The sequence below is a fragment of the Mobula birostris genome, chromosome 27, assembly GCF_030028105.1.
Source record: "Mobula birostris isolate sMobBir1 chromosome 27, sMobBir1.hap1, whole genome shotgun sequence".
NCBI lineage: Eukaryota > Metazoa > Chordata > Chondrichthyes > Myliobatiformes > Myliobatidae > Mobula > Mobula birostris.
In genome coordinates this window covers 394,320-411,328 of record NC_092396.1, presented here as the reverse complement: position 1 = coordinate 411,328, position 17,009 = coordinate 394,320, and the positions used below count along the sequence as shown (strand labels likewise).

General features: G+C 42.3%; 1 protein-coding gene across 1 annotated transcript in view; it reads right to left on the bottom strand.

The window, feature by feature from the left end:
- Positions 1-17,009, bottom strand: part of cfap74 (cilia and flagella associated protein 74) — a 404,620-nt gene that overhangs the window by 290,080 nt on the left and 97,531 nt on the right. Inside the window, exon 4 of the mRNA XM_072244753.1 lies at positions 12,711-12,798. Coding sequence (XP_072100854.1) covers positions 12,711-12,798 — 88 coding nt within the window. The remainder of the gene's footprint in view (positions 1-12,710; positions 12,799-17,009) is intronic.

Here is a 17,009-nt window from a genome sequence, read left to right as displayed (position 1 = left end):
TGCACGACCATGCACTTTCCAACATTGTACTTCATTTGCTACTTCTTTGCCATTCCCCTAAACTATCTAAGTCTCTCTGCAGGCTCTCTGTTTCCTCAAAACTACCCACTCCTCCACCTATCTTTGTATCATTGGCAAATTTAGCCTCAAATCCATTAATCCCATAGTTCAAATCACTGACGTACATCGTAAAAAGCAACGGTCCCAACAGCGACCCCTGTGGGACTCCACTGGTAACCAGAAGCCAACCAGAATAGGATCCCTTTATTCCCACTCTCTGCTTTCTGCCGATCAACCCATGCTAGTAACTTCCCTGTAATTCCATGGACTCTTATCATTCTAAGCAGCCTCCTGTGCGGCACCTTGTCAAAATCGTCTGAAAATCCAAGTACACCACATCCACTGCATCTCCTTTGTCTACCCTGCTTGTAATTTCCTCAAAAAATTGCAGTAGGTTAGTCAGGCAGGATTTTCCTTTCAGGAAACCATGCTGGCTTTGGACTATCGTCATGTGCCTCTAGGTACTCCGTAATCTCATCCCTAACTATCAATTCTAACAACTTTCCAACCACCGATGTCAGGTCTATAGTTTCCTTTCTGCCTCCCACCCTTCTTAAATAGCAGAGTAACATTTACAATTTTCCAGTCATCCAGTAAAATGCCAGAATCTATCGATTCTTGAAAGATCATTATTAATGCCTCTGCAATCTCTCCAGCTACTTCCTTCAGAACCTGAGGGTGCATTCCATCAGGTCCAGGAGATTTATCCACCCTCAGACCATTAAACTTCCTGAGCACCTTCTCAGTCGTAATTTTGACTGCACATATTTCACTTCCTTGACACTCTTGAATGTCTGGTATTCTGCAGATGCCTTCCACTGTGAAGACTGATGCAAAATACGCATTCAGTTCCTCTGCTATCTCTGTGTCTCTCATTACAATATCTCCAGCATTGTTTTCTAGTGGTCCTATATCTACCCTCAACTGTCTTTTACCCTTTATATACTTAAAAATTTTTTAGTATCTTCTTTGATATTACTTGCCAGATTCCATTCATAATCTATCTTTTCCTTCCTAATGACCTTCTTAGTTTCCTTCTGCAAGTTTTTAAAAGCTTCCCAGTCCTCTATCTTGCCACTAGCTTTGGCTTCATTGTATGCCCTCTCTTTTGCTTTTACTTTGGCTCTGACTTGTCAGCCACAGTAGTATCCTTCTTCCATTCGAAAATTTCTTTATATTTGGAATACATCTGTTTTGCACTTCCCTCATTTTTCGCAGAAACTCCAGCCATTTCTGCTCTGCTGTCCTTCCTGTGAGTGTCCCTTTCCAGTCAACCTTGTCCTGTTGCCCTCTCATGCCACTGTAATTTCCTTTATTCCACTGAAATGCCATTATATTGGAATCTCATTTCTTCTTCTCAAATTTCAAGGTGAACTTGATCATATTGTGATCACTGTTCCCTAAGTGTTCCTTAACCTTAAGCTCTCTTATCACCTCCGGATCATTGCACAACACCAAATCCAGCACAGCCAATCCCCTAGTGGGTTGAACAACAAGCTATTCTAAAAAGCTATCTATTAAACATTCTACAAATTCTCTCTCTTGAGGTCCAGTACTGGCCTGGTTTTCTCAATTCACTTTCATATTAAAGTCCCAACAATTATCATGACATTGCCCTTCTGACACGTCTTTTCTATCTCCTGCTGTAATTTGAAATCCACATCCCAGCTGCTATTTGGAGGCCTGTATACAACTGCCATTATGGTCCTTTTACCCTAGCCATTTCTTAACTCAATCCATAGAGACACTACACCTTCCGATCCTATGCCTTCCCTTTCTAATGATTTAATATTATTTCTTATACACAAGGCCACACCACCCCATCTACCTAATAACCTATCTTTCCGATGCATCATATTTCCGTGGATATTCAGCTCCCAATGGCAGCCATCCTTTAGCCACAACGTCATACTTGCCAATCTGTAGCTGAATTTCAAGATCATCCACTTTATGTCTTATCTTGCATGCATCCAAATATAACACCTTCAGTACAGTATTTGTTGCTTTCTGTTTTAACTGCACCATGCCTCTATTGCCCTGTAACTCATCCCACTGGCTGTGATTATGCCTCATCTCCTTCCTGTCCTTTCTATTATCTCTGTTGCACACTAACTTTGATTTATTTCTGTTTTCCCCTTCCTCAGCCTTATCACTCTGGTTCCCATCTCCCTGCCAAATTAGTTTAATCCTTCCCTAACAGCTCTATTAAACCTGCCTGCGAGGATATTGGACCCCTTTGGGTTCAGGTGTAACCCGTCCTTTTTGTACAGGTCATACCTCCCCCAGAAGAGGCCCCAATGATCCAGGAACCCAAAGCCCTGCCCCCTACACCAGTCTCTCAGCCACGCATTAATATGCTTAATCATGCTATTCTTCATGCTATAATTTTGTGAATTTTCTCTGCATTGGGATCGCCACCATTTAGTGTGAGGGAAGTTAAGACTGAAGTTACCCAGTGAGCTGTAAGCAAGACTGAGCCATCATGATGGACGTCGCAGAGGAGTAACTGCTCTGTGCTACTGTTGCTAAGCAGGGAGCTTTGTCTGGAAAACATCAGGGACAACTGCAGCAGCTGATGGATGCTGTTAAGCAATTAGCTGAGTCTCTTTAGCTGTTACATGCATGGCTTCCCTAAGATCCTTGTTCTGGTGCAATGCCAATGCCTGCACCAGTTCTGCCTCCTGGAATAGTGTGACCTGAAAATGTGCCAGTTGAATCCAGGTAGATGCAAAGATTTTCTGACTCAGTGTGTCCTTGTGTTTGAGATCCAATCCTCAGTCTTCCAGTCTAACAAATCCAAGATTGCCTCATTATATCTCTGCAGTCAGATTATGCACTAAAGTGGGCAACTGCTCTACAGTCCCAGCAAACTGCAACTTGTAGTGATCGAAAGGTGTACAAGGAACCCTTAAACATGTTTTTGACCACCCAGTGAGTGGCTGGGAGGCAGCTAGATGGCTGCTAGATCTGTGCCAGGAGGCCTGATCTGTTGCAGATTTTGCAATAGAATTCTGGACTCTGGCAGCTGAAAGCAAATGGGATTTTGAAGCACTCCTCACAACCTTTCACTGCGGCCTCTGAAGAAGTGAAAGATGAACTGGCTCATAACCATGTTTGTGAGATGAGAGAACACCGTACTTCTTGTGTCACTCCAAGACTGTTGTCACTGAGATCGCCATCTCCTGAGCTTGCCCATTCTTGTCAACAGCTAGAAAATAAACTGATGCTGTTAGGATAAACTCCTCTGACATCTGAGGAGGAGAGATGCATGAGAGAGGGGCATTGTCTTAACTCTGGAGCTACAGCCACCCGTGTGTCTCCTGCCCTCAGAGAGCAGTAAAAGACAAAAGCTCACTGGGGTGGGGGGTGTTTGGAAGGACCTTAGCAAGTGGAATGACCCAATTCAAGACACCCCACTCTCATTTACTATCAGCCACCCTCACTTGGAACGACCCCAGTGAGAAAACCATTGCACTTAGTGCATTTGTGGACTCTGGTGCAGCTGATAACTTCCTTGACATCAAATTGGGACAAAAGATGTGTCTTCTCTCTAAGACCTGTCCCTTGCCCTGGAAGGCTGAAGCTATAGATGGCAAGCCCATTGGCTCTGGACTAATCAAGTATAGAACAAAGCCTCTGTGTTTGACTATAGGGAAAACCCAACTTAAAACAATTTCTCCATATCTCCTTGAGTCCTCCCGACATCCTCTGATTCTTGGCTATCCCTGGCGGTGGCTTCATAACCCACAGCTCTCCTAGGCCACTGGATCTAGGCCTGTGAATCTCAACTACTCAAAGTTCAAGGTAAAATTTATTATCAGCGTACATGCGTGTCATTACACACAACCTTGATATTCTTTTTCCTGCAGGCATACTTAGTAAATCTATAGAACAGTAACCGTAAACCAGATCAATGAACAACAGACTGTGCAAATGCATAAATAAATAGCAATAAATAATGAGAGCATAAAATAAGAAGAGAGAGCCCTTAAAGTGAGACAATCGGTTACGGGAACACCAGAAGTAGAATGAGTAGTTATCCCCTTTTCTTCAAGAGCCTGATGGTTGAGGGGCAGTAACTATTCTTGAACCTGGTGGTTATGAGTCCTGAGGCTCTTGTACCTTCTACTTGATGGCAACAGCGAGAAAAGAGCATGGCCTGGATGGTGAGGATCTTTTCTACTGCAACGCTGTGAGTTTTACCCATGATGTACTGAGCTGAATCCACCACCTTTTATAGGATTTTCTTCTCAAAGGCATTGGTGTTCTTATACCAGGTTGTAATGCAGATACATTCCACCACACATTGGTAGAAGATTATCAAGGTTTTGATGACATGCTGAATCTCTGAAGACTCCTGTGGAAGTAGAGGCGCTATCCTGCTTTCTTTGCAATTATACTTATATGATGTGTCCAGGACAAGTCTTCTGAGATGGTGACATCCAGGAATTTAAGGTTACTGGCACTCTTCACCTCTGATCCACTGATGAGTACTGGCTCATGGACCTCTAGTTTCCCTCTTGAGGTCTACAACCAGTTCCCTGGTCTTGTTGACATTCAGTGAAAGGTTTTTATTACACTACTCAGCCGAATTTTCAATCTCCTTCCTGTATGCTGATTCATCACCACCCTTTGATACGGCTCACAATAGCAGTGCCATCAGCAAACTTGTATATGGTGTTGGAGATGTAATTAGTCACACAGTCATAGGTGTAAAGTGAGTACAGCAGGGGTCTAAGCACACATCCCTGTACTGATGGAGATTGTGGAGGAGATGCCTTTGCCAATTCAAACTGACTAGGGTTTACAAGTGAGGAAATCCAGGATCCAATTGCACAAGGGGGAATTGAGGCCCAGGTCGTGGAGTTTACTGATTAGTTTTGAGGGGATGGATGATGGCATTAAATGCTGAGCTGTAAATGATGGTATTAAATGCTGAGCTGTAATTGATAAAGAGCATCTTAATGTATGCATCTTTGCCGTCCAAATATTGTAGGGTTGTGTGAAGAGCCAATGAGATAGCATCTGCTGTAGACCTGTCGCTCCAGTAAGCAAGTTGGAGCGGATCCAAGTCGACACACAGACAGAAGCTGATATGTTTCAACTCCACCTCTCAAAATTATTCATCAATGTGGATGCAAGTGCCAATGGGGGAGAGTCATTGAGGCAGGTCACCATGCTCTTCTTGGGCACTGATATGATTGAAGCCTGCTTGAAGCACGTGGGTGTCACACACTGCCAGAGCGCGAGGTTCAAGATATCCATGAACACACATGCTAGCTGGTCAGCACAGTTCCATAAGACTATAAGATATAGGAGCAGAATTAGGCCATTTGGCCCATCAAGTCAGCTCTGCCATTTTATCATGGCTGATCTATTTTTCCTCTCAGCCCTAGTCTCCTGCCTTCCCCTCCGCACCCCCCACATCTCTTCAAGCCCTGACCAATCAACAATCTATCAACCTTTGCCTTAAATAAAACTTAAAGATGTGGCAGCTGTAGAGGTAACAAATTCAACAGATTCATCGCTCTCGTTTAAGAAATTCTTCCTCATTTCCGTTCTAAAAGGAACCCACTCTGTGTCTTCTGAACTTAGACTCTCTCACCATACGAAATATCCACTCCACATCCACTTTATCAAGGCCTTTCATCATTTGATAGGTTTCAGTGAGGTTACCTCCTCATTCTGCATTTCATTTAATACAGGCCCAGAGCCATTAAATACTCTTCGTATCACAAGCCATTCAATCCTAGAATCACTTTTGTGAACCTCTTTTGAACTCACTCCAGTTTCAGCACATTCTTTCTAAGATAAGGGGCCCAAAACTGCTTACAATGCTCCAAGTGAGGCCTCGCTAATACTTTCTAAACTCTGAACATTACATCCTTGTTTTTATGTTCTAGTCCCCTTGAAATGAATGCTAACATTGCATTTGCCTTTCTTACTACAAACTCAACCTGCAAATTAACCTTTAGGGAATCCTGCACAAGCTCCCAAGTCCCTTTGCGCCTCACTTTTTTTGTATTTTCTCTCCATAAAATAGTTAACCCTTTCATTTCTTCTACCAAAGTGCATGACCATATACTTCCTGATACTGTATTCCATCTGCCAATTCTTTGCCCATTCTCCTAATCTGTGTAAGACCTTCTGTCACCTACTTCCTCCAAACTACCTTTCCCTCCACCTATCTTCATATCATTTGCAAACTTTGCAACAAAACCATCAATTCTGTCATCCAAATCATTGACATGTAATGTAAATAGAATTGGTCCCAACATAGAACCTTGTGGAACACCACTAGTCACCAGCAGCCAAGCAGAAAAAGCTCACTTTATTCCCAGATTTTGCCTCCTGTCAATCAGCCACTGCCTTATCCATGCTAGAATCTTTCCTGTAATACCATGGGTCATAGCTTGTTAAGCAGCTTCACGTGTGGCACCTTGTCAAAGGCATTCTGAAAATCCAAGTACATAACATCAGCCAGTTCTCCTTTGTCTATCCTGCTTGTTACTTCTTTAAAGAATTCTAACAGATTTGTCTGGCAGGATTTTCCCTTGAGGACACCATGCTGACTATGGCCTACTTCATCATATGTCTCCAAGTACCCCGAAACTACATCTTTAACAATTGAATCCAACATCTTCCCAATCACTGAGGTCAGACTAACAAACCTATCATTTCCTTTCTTCTGTCTCCCTCCCTTCTTGAAGAGTGGAGTGACATTTGCAATTTTCCATTCTTCCAGAACCATTTCAGAATCTATTGATTCTTGAAAGATCATTACTAATGCCTCCACAATCTCTTCGGCCACCTCTTTCAGAACTCTGAGGGTGTACAGCATCTGGTCCAGGTGACTTGTCTACCTTCAGACCTTTGTTTCCCAAGAATATTCTCCCTAGTAATGGTAACTTCACACACTTTATGACCCCTGACACCTGGTACTTCCACCACACTGCTAGTGTCTTTCAGCGAAGACGGATACAAAATACTTATTCAGTGCTTCTGCCATTTCCTTGTCCCCATTACTATTTTTCCAGCATCATTTACCAGCAGTCCATTATCCACTCTCACCTCTCTTTTACACCTTATGTATCTGAAGAAACTTTTGGCCTCCTCTTAAATACTGGCTCGCTTACTTTCGTATTGCATTTTTACCTTAATTGCTCTTTTAGTTGCCTTCAGTCGGTATTAATAAACTTCCCAATCTTCTAATTTCCCACTAACTTGTGCTCTATTATATACCCTCTCATTGGCTTTTATGTTGGCTTTGACTTCTCTTGTTAGCCATAGTTGTGTCACCTTGCCTTTACAATACTTCTTCCTCCTTGGGATGTAAATATCCTGTGCCTTCTGAATTGCTCCCAGAAATTCCAACCCTTGCTGCTCTGCCATCATCCCTGCCAGTGTGCTTTTCCAGTCAATGCTGGTCAACTCCTCTCTCATGCCTCTGTAATTCCCTTTACTCCACTGTAGTACTGATACATCTGACTTTAGTTTCTCCTTCCTGAATTTCAGGATGAATTAGATCATATGATGATACCTTCCCCTAATGGTTCTTTTATCTTAAGCTCTCTAATCAATTCTGGTTCATTGCACAACACACAATCCAGAATAGCTGATCCCCTAATGGGCTCAACCATGAGCTGCATTTAAAACAGCATCTTGTAGGCATTCTAGAAATTTCCCCTTCCTATAATCCAGCACCAACCTGATTTTCCCAATCTACCTGAATATTGAAATCCCCCATGAGTATTGTAATAATGCCCTTTTGGCATGCATTTTCTATCTCCCATTGCAATGTCGACCACATCCTCACTACAGTTTGGGGGTCAGTATATAACTCACATTTGTTTTTTTTTCACCCTTGCAGTTCCTTAGTTCTATCTACAATAATTCAACACCTTCTGACCCAATGTCACCTTTTTCTGTGATGTTGGTAACCGAAAGCTCCTAGCAGTCAAACTAGCATTAGAAGAGTGGTTGGAAGGTTCCAAACACCCCTTTGTATGGACAGATTACAAAAATCATGCCTATATCCAGGAGACTAAATACTTGAATCCCCGGCAGGCTAGCTGGACACTTCGTTTTCGCATTCTTTGACTTTACTATCTCTTAAAGCCAAGGCTCAAAGAATGTGAAAGTTGATGCTCTTTCCCAGCAGTATAGAACTCAGAGTACGAGCTCAGAGAAGAACCGCTCTCCAGAGTTCGTCATATCCAGAGACAGCATTCTGGCTCCCATTTGCTGTTTCATTGAAGACACGACCCATTCCCAATGGGGTTCCAGCAGCATCTTCTGTTTGTTCCCCAGGCAATAAGATCTGAAGTTCTCCACTGGGGTCATGCTTCCCATATCGCTGACCATCCTGGGCTGGGGAGGACTTGAGCTTACTGGAGGACACTTTTAGTGGCCAGAGATGACAAGTGATTATATAATTAGTGCACACCTTTTCTGTCTGTGCTCAACACAGATCTTCTAAGCAGCACCCTGTTGAATTTCCGCATCCTCTACCGGGCCCACATTGCCCCTGCTCCCACATCTCTATGGATTTCATTACTGGCCTACCATCATCACACTGTAATTCTAGTGGTGGTAGACCATTTTTCTAAAGCTGCTCACTTCATTTACCCTGCCTAAACTTCCCTCCACCAAAGAATGTCTTGATACTTTGTTAAAGAATGTTGCTAGGATTCATGGCATTCCATCTGAAATTGTGTTTGATTGTGGTCCCCAGTTCATGTCCTGTTACTGCAAGGCTTTTTGGTCTCTGTTTAGCTTTTCTATTTGTCTCTTTTCAGGTTTCCACCTCCAGTCTAATGGTTAGACGGACTGGGTTAAGACCATAAGACCATAATATAGGAGCAGAAGTACGCCATTTGGCCCATCGAGTCTGCTCCGACATTCAGTCATGGGCTGATCCAATTCTTCTAGTCATCCCCACTTCCCTGTCTTCTCCCCATACCCTTTGATACCCTGGCTAATAAAGAACCTGTCTATCTCTGCCTTAAATGCAGCTGATGACGGCCTCCACAGCCGCTTGTGGCAACAAACTGCACAGATTTACCACCCTCTGACTAAAGTAATTCCTCCGCATCTCTGTTCTAAGTGGACGTCCTTCAATCCTGAAGTCATGCCCTCTTGTCCTAGACTCCCCTACCATGAAAATTAACTCAGGACCTCATGGAATACCTCCACTACTTTGTGTCCTCCCAACCATCATCCTACAGTCAGTTCTTAATCTGGGCAGAACTGGCACATAACACCCTGAAGGGCTCCTCCATTGGCTTATCCCCATTTGAATGCCATTTTGGGTTTCAACTGCCACTTTTCTCTGGTTAGGAAGTGGAAGTTGGGGTTCCAGCTGCAGAGAAGTTTATTGGTTGATGCAGGATCCCCTGGAGAAGGGTTCAGGCAGCTCTGAAGTAAACCTCAATCTGTCACCAGAAACAAGCCAACAGGAGGAAGTGATTTATTTATCCCTTCATTTGGCTCTCAGCTAAGGACTTACCTTTGCGAGTCAAATCCAGAAAGTTGGCTCTGAGATTTGTTGAGCCATTTAAGTCCATCATATGGGTAAACCCTGTTACTTACCAGCTGGCTCTGCCTAGGTTTATGAGAGTAAGTCCTACTTTTCACATCTCCCAGTTGACACCAGTAATCCCTCCTCTGTCTCCTCCATTGTAGGTGGTGAGAAGACTGATACACTCCTGACATTATGATCACAGCCTCCGCTATCTGGTCAACAGGGATGGATACGGTCCAGTGGAGCATACTTGGGTGCCAGCATGATATATTTTAGACCTGGACCTGATCCAGGCTTTCCACCGCCACCATCCTGATGTGTCCTGGGCTGTCAGGAGTGGGCTGCAGTGTCACACCTCAAACTGGCCACCAGAGGGAGGCAGAGATGACAAGGCCAATCCCTTCCTGCTCACCTGGCTATTAGGCTAATTATTAGTTCATTGTTTTCACCTGTGCCTGGTTAGTAGCCCTACAGAGGTTCTTTGTTCCTTTGCTCAGGCTACGTTCACACTAGACCAAATAATTTTGAAAACACCAGTTTCGTGTAAAAACGACAGACATCCACACTAGGCGTTTTTGAAAATACCTCCGTCCACATTAAAACAGATATTTGGGTGAATCTCCTCTTACTGTGCATGCGCAGGACGCACAGAAAACAAGCGAAGAGGAAACGGTATACTTGGTGCGCAATTGTCCAGTTACAGACTAGAAAAACTTAAAAGGAAATTGCCAAATGAAAGACTTGGTGCGCGTTTGTCCAGAAACATTTCCTACTGCCACAGTCTCTTCACCGATGAAAGGGACGACAGCTACATCTAAATGCAATAAGGCTTGTTACTGGGTAAAAGTGAAATTTGCTGTTACCTCATTTGTTTGCCTTTACTTTTGTCATGTCTTTGTGTATTATTTTGCTGTATTTAACATGCGCAATAAAACGAGTTACTGGACAAAAGTAACAATTGCATCTATTAAATGTTTGCACAAGCAATACATTAATAAAGCACCTTGTTAAATGTATAAAACATGTCTGCATCAGTGTTACCTTGTATTTCCATACAATGTTACATTAGGCTGTTACACACCTATTGTCAGATATTGTTGTGGTGGTGTTGCAGGTTGCGTTCAAGAAAACAATGAAATGCCACGCTGCCGCCATCATTTGTTCCGGCACGTCATGACAGCAGTTTTTAAAATAGCCGGTTACCCCGTACACACTACACTGGATATTAGGCGTTTTCAGATTTATTCACTCTGGAGAGCGTTTCTGAAAAGCTCCGTTTTCAGGGGAGGAAAACACCGTTTCAATGTGGACGGAGGGTCAAAACGAAGAGAAAAAGCTTCAGTTATGGATTTATCCAGTCTAGTGTACATGTAGCCTCAGTCTTGGAATTATCTTTTGTAAGTGAAGCCTTGCCTACATTTGTAGGAATCACTAGTTTCTGAAACTAGTTAAAATTTATTGGATTTTGACTTTGTCTGTGAGTCTTCTGTACCCTCTAACTGTACTTTGCTTGCTAAGGTATCCAGTGAAGCCTTGTTGGAATTTTTCCCTCTAATTCTGTGTGACTTTTCTATGCAATTGGGTTCACTGCCATTCAGTGTGAGCGAAGTTAAAACTGAGAAATTACCTGGCTGACTGTGACATCGTCTCCACAATTTATACCTTGAAATGATTTTTTAGATGGGGTACTAGAGTTGAGGACCACTGGTCCATGGGCATGAATTTGATGCCACCATGGCTGCTGTAAAAATTTGTACCACGCTGGCACAATGTAGCGGTTAGCACATTATTTTATAACACCAGAAGTTTAAAGGGGATCTGAGTGGTAGACTTTTCCCTGCTTAGGATGGTGAATATATGGAATGGGATGCTAGAGACTTATATAATATTGAAAAAATACTTTTGGATGGATACTTGGAGAGGAAAGGCATCAGTGGATATGGTCCTAATGCAGCCAAATGGGATTTATGGATGACAGATGAGGTGGGCTCAGGGCCTGTTGGATGACGGATGAGGTGGGCTAAGGGCCTGTTGGATGACGGATGAGGTGGGCTAAGGGCCCGTTGGATGATGGATGAGGTGGGCTAAGGGCCTGTTCGATGACGGATGAGGTGGGCTCAGGGCCTGTTTCTGAAATGTGATTCTAGATCATGGCTCAGGTGGAGATGAATTCCATGCTATTTCCTATGTTTATATTTGACACCTTAGTTCTGTAAATTAATCAACAAAGTAGCATAGCAGTTAGTTCAATGCTATTGCAGCTCAGGGCGCTGGAGTTCAATACTGACATCCTCTGTAAGGAGTTTGTACGTCTTCCCCGTGAAATGTGTAGATTTTCCCCAGTGCTCTGGTTTCCTCCCACATTCCAAAATGTAACGTGTAGAATTATCGAAAAGCACAGAAACAGACCCTTCATCCCATCTAGTCTGTGCTGAGCCATTTAAATTGCCTACTCCCATAGACCTGCACCAGGCCCATAGCCCTCCACACCCCTACCATCCATGTACGAATACAAACTTCTCTTAAACATTGAAATCGAGCTTGCCTGCATCCCTTGTGTTGGCAGCTCGTTCCACATTCTGACCACCCTCTGAGTGAAATTTCACTATGTTCCCCTTAAACTTTTCACTTTTCACCCTTAACCCATGACCTCTAGTTGTAGTCCCACCAAACCTCAGTGGAAAAAGCCAGCTTGCATTTACCCTATCTATGCCCCCCATAATTTTGTATACCTCTATCTAATCTCTTCTCAATCTTCTACATTCCAAGGAATAAAGTCCTAACCTACTCAATCTTTCCTTATAACTCAGGTCCTCATAACCGTCAACATCCTTGTAAATTTTCTCTGTAATCTTACAGCATTATTTGCATCTTTCCTGTAGGTGACCAAAGCTAAACAAAATACTCCAAATTAGGCCTTGCCAATGTCTTGTACAACTTCAACATAACATCCCATCTCCTGTACTCAATACTTTGATTTATGAAGGCCAAAGGTAGGTTAAATGGCTATTGTAAAATTATCCCACTAATTAAGCTAGGACTAAATCAACATTGTGGGATTTTTGGGGTGGTGTGGTTCGAAGGGCCAGAGGCTGTATCTCTAAGAATAATTAAGAAATAAACTCACCATGTAATTTCAGAGTCATCTTCACCTAGAATCTCATTCTCACTTTCCATTGCTTCTTCATTGTGTTCACAAAGTTGCTCTTCCATCCCTTCCACAAAGCAGAAACAGAACAAACAATGTACTGGTTTACACAGCAACTTCCCAGAATGTTCACTGGTACTCCACAGCAAATCATTTACTGCTGTATTACACACATATGTATTCACATATATTGAATTTTCCATGTTTTCCCCATGTGAGAGTCTGACTCAATAGAACAGACCAAGATAGTTCTTAAAGTTGTTCGCACTATAAAATCAATCATATGAACGTAAATATTCCTGAGGCCATTCCTTTGTACAATCTGGAATCCATGCACCCCCATCAGACAGGAGATACAAAAGCCTGAAAGAAAACAAACTTAGACCATGAACCATAAGTCACAGGAGCAGAATCAGGCAATTCAGCCCATCAAGTCTGTTCCACCATTCTGTAATAGCTGATTTATTATCGCTCTCAACCCCATTCTCTTGCCTTCTCCCCATAACCTTTGATGCCATGACTAATCAGAACCTATCAATGTCCACTTTAAATATATCGAATGAATTAGCCTCTACAGCCATCTGTGGTAATGAATTCCACAGATTCGCTATCCTCTAGCTAAAGAAATTCCTCTTCACCGCTGTTCCATAGGCATATCCTTCTATTCGGAGGCTCAAGGACAGCTTCTACCTACTTGACTATTCATCAGTTCCCAGTACAATAACATGGAATCTTGACCTCACAATCTACCTTGTTCTGATCTTGTACCTTATTGTATGCCTACACTGCACTTTCTCTGTAACTAATGCTTTATGCAGCACTCTGTTACTGTTTTCCCTTGTACTGCCCCAATGCACTGTGTAATGAATTGACTTGTATGAAGAGTATGCAAGACAATATTTTTTCTCTGTACCTTAGTACATTTGGCAATAAAAAAACTATTTACAATGACAACTCAATATTATTACCATTTTCTGAACTATATATATTGCGTCAGTGAAATATTCATTTGTATCATCCTACTGAAGAAATGTTTTATACAAACACCTGTTCATTATTAAAACATCCTGCAAAGATGAAATAACATGTTTAATTAATATACACCAAATGTCTGTATACTTATGAAAGTTTTAATAAAATTTCCAAATGAAAAATATGTATAACAATGAAGCAGTTTGAAATTATAGATAGACCCTCAGAACATGAAATTAAGGTTTTCAAATTAAATTTATTATATTTTCATAGTTTTTGTTTTCTGTAAACATGTCTTTTATGACTATGGTTCCTTGATAACAACAAAAAATCAATTATAAAAATACTTATGCAGTGATTAGCTGATGATAGTTATGTTATAAAATGGTATTTGGTAACAAAGTAGACAAAACCATGAAGAAATCAGGTCATACTGATTGCAAAAATGGTAACCACAGTGAAATATCCATGGTAAGAGATCAAGGCTGCATACTGTTGTCAGTTATGATTACTGTATTCAGCACCAGCTAAGAGTGGGTCTACATTCTTTCAAAACCAATTCTGTCACGTAACTCAGAAAAGGCATGGGTTAGAAATGAAGGAGAGATGGAGGACAGAAGTAATCATTTCAGAAGGAATGGCAAAGGAAAGCAGCAGGGAAACAAAGCAGCTTGTACAAAAACTTGGACATGTGGATGATCACTTTGCAAAAACCACCTTTATTCTTGTTAATGTCTTAGCAAACTTTAACACAATTAGCTGCTGCCACCCTCCTCTAAAGGCTCTCCTCCACTGGACAATCCATTGGGACTATGGTTACCACTGAGCCTTTAGAAGGCATTGGTAAGACTGTACTTGTATGATCGTAAGCAGTTTTTAGCCCCTTATCTTAAAGGTATACAGGCACTGGAGAGCGTCCAGAGGAGGTTCATGAGAATGATTCTGGAAATGAAAGGGTTAACATTTTGTGCCATGCTTGATATCTCTGGGCTTGTACACACTGGAACTTAGAAGAATGAGAGACTTCCATTTAGAACAGAGAGGAGGAGGACTTTATTTATTGATTGAGATATAGTCTGGAATCGGCCCTTCAAGCCATGCCACCAGCAATCCCCTCCCTGATTTTATCCTACTCTAATCACAGGACAATTTACAATGACCTGTTAACCTACCAACCGGAATGTCTTTGGATTATGGGAGGAAACTGGAGCACCTGGAGGAAATCCACGGGGTCACGGGGAGAATGTACAAACTCCTTACAGGCAGCAGTGAGAATTGAAACCAGGTCAGCTGTGCTGTAAAGCGTTGTGATAACCACTGTGCTACTGTGCCATCTTTAGCTAGAGGATGGTGAATCTGTGGCATTCATTGCCACAGATTGCTCTGGAGGCCAAATCATTAGATTAGATTATGAGGACACGCAGTCCTCTTCTATTGTCATTTAGTAATGCATGCATTAAGAAATGATACAATATTCCTCCGGTGTGATATCACAGAAACACAGGACAGACCAAGACTGAAAAACTAACAAAACCACATAATTATAACATATAGTTACAACAGTGCAACAATACCACAACTTGATGAAGAACAGGCCATGGAACAGCAAAAAAGTTCAAAGTCTCTTGAAAGTCCCACATCTCACGCAGACGTGAGAAGGAAGAAAACTCTGCCTGCCATGCCCGACCACAGTCCGACTCTGAGTCCTCCGAAAACTTCGAGCTCTGATCAGCCCTCCAACACCGAGTACTGAGCACCATCTCTATCCGAATGCTTCGACCTCAGCCTCGGTCGCCAGCAGCAGGCAAAGCCGGGGATTTTGGGGCCTTCCCTCCGGAGATTCTCGATCGCACAGTAGCAGCGGCAGTGAACTGGCATTTCAGAAATTTCTCCAGATATTCCTCTGTGCTTTCACGTCTGTCTCCATCAAGTCAGAATTGTCCAGAATTGTCATTGGGTATATTTAAAGCAGAGGTTGATAGTTTCTTGATTAGTATAGGCATCAAAAGTTACGGAGATAAGGCATGAGAATAATAAATCAGCCATAATGGAATAGCAGAGCAGACTCAATGGTCAGAATGGCCTATTTCTACTCCTATGCTTATGTCTTATGCTCCTAGTTTTATGGATCACCTGCACATGGCTCCCTCCATCCCAATCCACTTATTAAGAACAGTACCACAATAGCCTCTGTTAGTTTGTTATCAAACTATCAGGAAGGCAGGACTTGAGGTAGGGTTAATATGTAGGATGTAGCAAGGGTTTTAAGGAATGGAAAAAGATCCTGATAAGATACCTGAAGGGAGCATGGATAGGCGACAGAGAGGAGCAAAGAGAAACAATGCCGCAGTCCCTATCCAGACAGCTTGAGAGATTTAAAAAAGGGAGGAAGAAGGAATGAGAAACTAGAGTTATTCTCTTTATCATAGTTAGAATAGAGATGATGAGGAATTTCATTAGCCAGAGAGTGGTGTATCTGTGGAATCCATTGTCACAAGACAGCTGTGGAGGTCATTCGGTATATTTAAAGTAGAAGTTGATAGTGTTATGTTTTATAAACTCCAAACATAAACCCAATCTCAAGAAAAAGACAGAGCTGGGAATGCGAGTCAAACTTCATGGATTACTTTAAGCGAGGTGCACACATGGTAGCATCTTGATGAAAACAATTGACTTATTTTTACATATAACCCACAATGAATTACTTAAACAAATAAGAATGCTGAATCAAACTAAATATTTACAATATTACCCAAACACTACTTAAATATTAAATACACAACACTTTTTCCTGCTTAGCTATAAAAACTCCAACTCAATATAGAATGCATCTCAACTACATAACACAAGTACTATATAGGCACCCACAGCATAGTAAATTTTAAATTGTCCCATTCAGGCCTAAATATATAATTGTTGTGGAGGACTTCTTACTCTTGAGAGATAACGTCTTTCCTGACAAGGGAGGTCACACTGCTTGACAGGCGAGACTTGTGGCTGTGAAAACAATCTCAGGTTCTGAAGCCTCCTCTGTGGTGGTTTTAAGAGTTGACTCTGAGTGCAGGAAGTGGTTTTCACAGATCTGGTTAACTTTGTGGATGACCTACCTGGGGGAAGCTACAGCGGCCGTGCGCCCGGCACTGAGCCTGGCCCTGTGGCTCAGAAGGGTAGGGGAGTGAAGAGAATGGCAGCAGTAATAGGGGACTCTATAGCCAGGGGGACATATAGGCATTTCTGTGGACCCGAAAAGGAAACACAGTTTGCCTCCCAGTTGCCAGGGTCCGAGATGTTTCTGGACGCATCCAC